Here is a 1832-nt window from a genome sequence, read left to right as displayed (position 1 = left end):
AGCTGGGGGGCCACTGACACAGCTGGGGGGGCACTGACACAGCTGGGGGGCCACTGACACGGCTGGGGGCCACTGCCACAGCTGCAGAGGTTGACTGTGTGTTTGGTCTCTTCAGGCGAGTCGTTGGGAGTGGAAACGTCTGAAGGCCAAGGCTCCAAAGAACGGCCCGCCCCCCTGCCCCCGCCTTGGACACAGCTTCTCTCTGATTGGTAGTTCCTGCTACCTGTTCGGAGGGCTGGCCAATGACAGCGAAGACCCCAAGAACAACATCCCCAGGTAGGAAACACCAGACTGTCCTCGATCTAAAGCAGGATTATAGACCTCCAGAGTATCCGGTCTCTAATGTCTCTTAATGTCTCCTGTCCCTGTCAGGTATCTGAACGACCTGTACTGTCTGGAGCTGCGTCCGGGCTCCAGCGTGGTTGGCTGGGAGATCCCGCTGACGTCGGGTCAGCCACCGCCGCCTAGGGAAAGCCACACTGCGGTGGTGGCGAGCGGCCGTGGAGGAAACAGACTCATCATCTACGGAGGGATGAGTGGCTGCAGACTGGGAGACCTGTGGGTGCTGGACATAGGTGAGACACAAGGGTCGATGCGTGACTCTCTTCATCACACATGATACTGAACTGACTTCTGATTGGTTCTTCTTCTGATGACCTGACAGACTCTCTGATGTGGAGTAAACCGGCTCTCAGTGGAACCGCCCCCCTTCCTCGCAGCCTCCACTCTGCTACTACCATCAACAACAAGTAATACTCCACACAGATACTGCAGATACATGCTGTTAATGTGACACTGATACTGGATCTCTCACCTGTCTGTCTCTCTGTGCCTGTCTCTCTGTCAGGATGTATGTGTTTGGGGGGTGGGTTCCTCTGGTGATGGATGATGTCAAAGTGGCAACTCATGAGAAGGAGTGGAAGTGTACCAACACACTGGCCTGCCTCAACCTGGGTATTACACACCTGTCTTACACACCTGTGGCCTCCACCTGAGTTTGAGCTGAGCTTCATTCACACTGAGACTCACTGTTCATAAAGTAGGAAGATGTCTACCTGTCTATTTACCTGTCTGTCCACCTGTGTGTGCAGACACAATGTGCTGGGAGACAGTCCTGATGGACAGTGTGGAGGAGAACGTCCCCAGAGCGCGAGCAGGTCACTGCAGCGTCGCCATCAACTCCAGACTCTACATCTGGAGTGGCAGGGATGGATACAGGAAGGCCTGGAACAACCAGGTGTGCTGCAAGGACCTCTGGTACCTGGAGACAGGTGAGGACAACTGTTTAATAACACCCAGAGACAGGTGAGGACCTCTCATGTTGACCACAGTTGTTACGCTTGTCTGACCCTGTCTCACCTGTCTGTCCTCAGAGCGTCCCTGTGCCCCCTCTCGGGTGCAGCTGGTTCGGGCCAACACATCGTCTCTGGAGGTGAGCTGGGGGCCGTCACAGACCGCCGACACCTACCTGCTGCAGCTGCAGAAGTACGACATTCCCGCCACACCTGCGGCCGCCTCAGCTGCCCCTTGCTCCACCCCCATCGCCACACCTGGGGCCAGCTCCCCCAAAAGCCCCACCCCCGTCGCCATGACACCAGCTAACCAGACTGTCCCACTGTCCAGTATCAGCCTGGTCCCCCCCCCCACTGCCTCTGTACCTGGAAGTCCACTGGCTGCTGCTGCCAAAGCACCAGGTAGGTTACACACCTGTACATCTACAGTATCTCACAAAAGTGAGTACACCCCTCAAATTTCTGCTAATATTTCATTATATCTTTTGATGGGACAACAGTGAAGAAGAGACTTTGATACAATGTAAAGTAGTCAGTGTA

General features: G+C 55.3%; 1 protein-coding gene across 1 annotated transcript; it reads left to right on the top strand.

Annotated features, from left to right (window-relative positions):
• Nucleotides 1–115: 115 nt before the first annotated feature.
• On the top strand, nucleotides 116–1694 carry hcfc1b (host cell factor C1b; the record flags this gene model as incomplete). The annotated part of the gene is given in 6 exon segments (XM_035656854.1): nucleotides 116–276; nucleotides 373–575; nucleotides 665–749; nucleotides 848–954; nucleotides 1092–1271; nucleotides 1374–1694. Coding segments are annotated over 6 exon segments (1057 nt in total), but the record flags the coding sequence as incomplete, so codon positions are not given.
• Nucleotides 1695–1832: the final 138 nt, after the last annotated feature.

Source organism: Morone saxatilis, unplaced genomic scaffold, assembly GCF_004916995.1.
Source record: "Morone saxatilis isolate NCDOM2014 unplaced genomic scaffold, NCSU_SB_2.0 Contig15, whole genome shotgun sequence".
In the NCBI taxonomy this organism is placed as follows: Eukaryota; Metazoa; Chordata; class Actinopteri; family Moronidae; genus Morone; species Morone saxatilis.
This window is presented reverse-complemented; position numbering and strand designations above follow the sequence as displayed.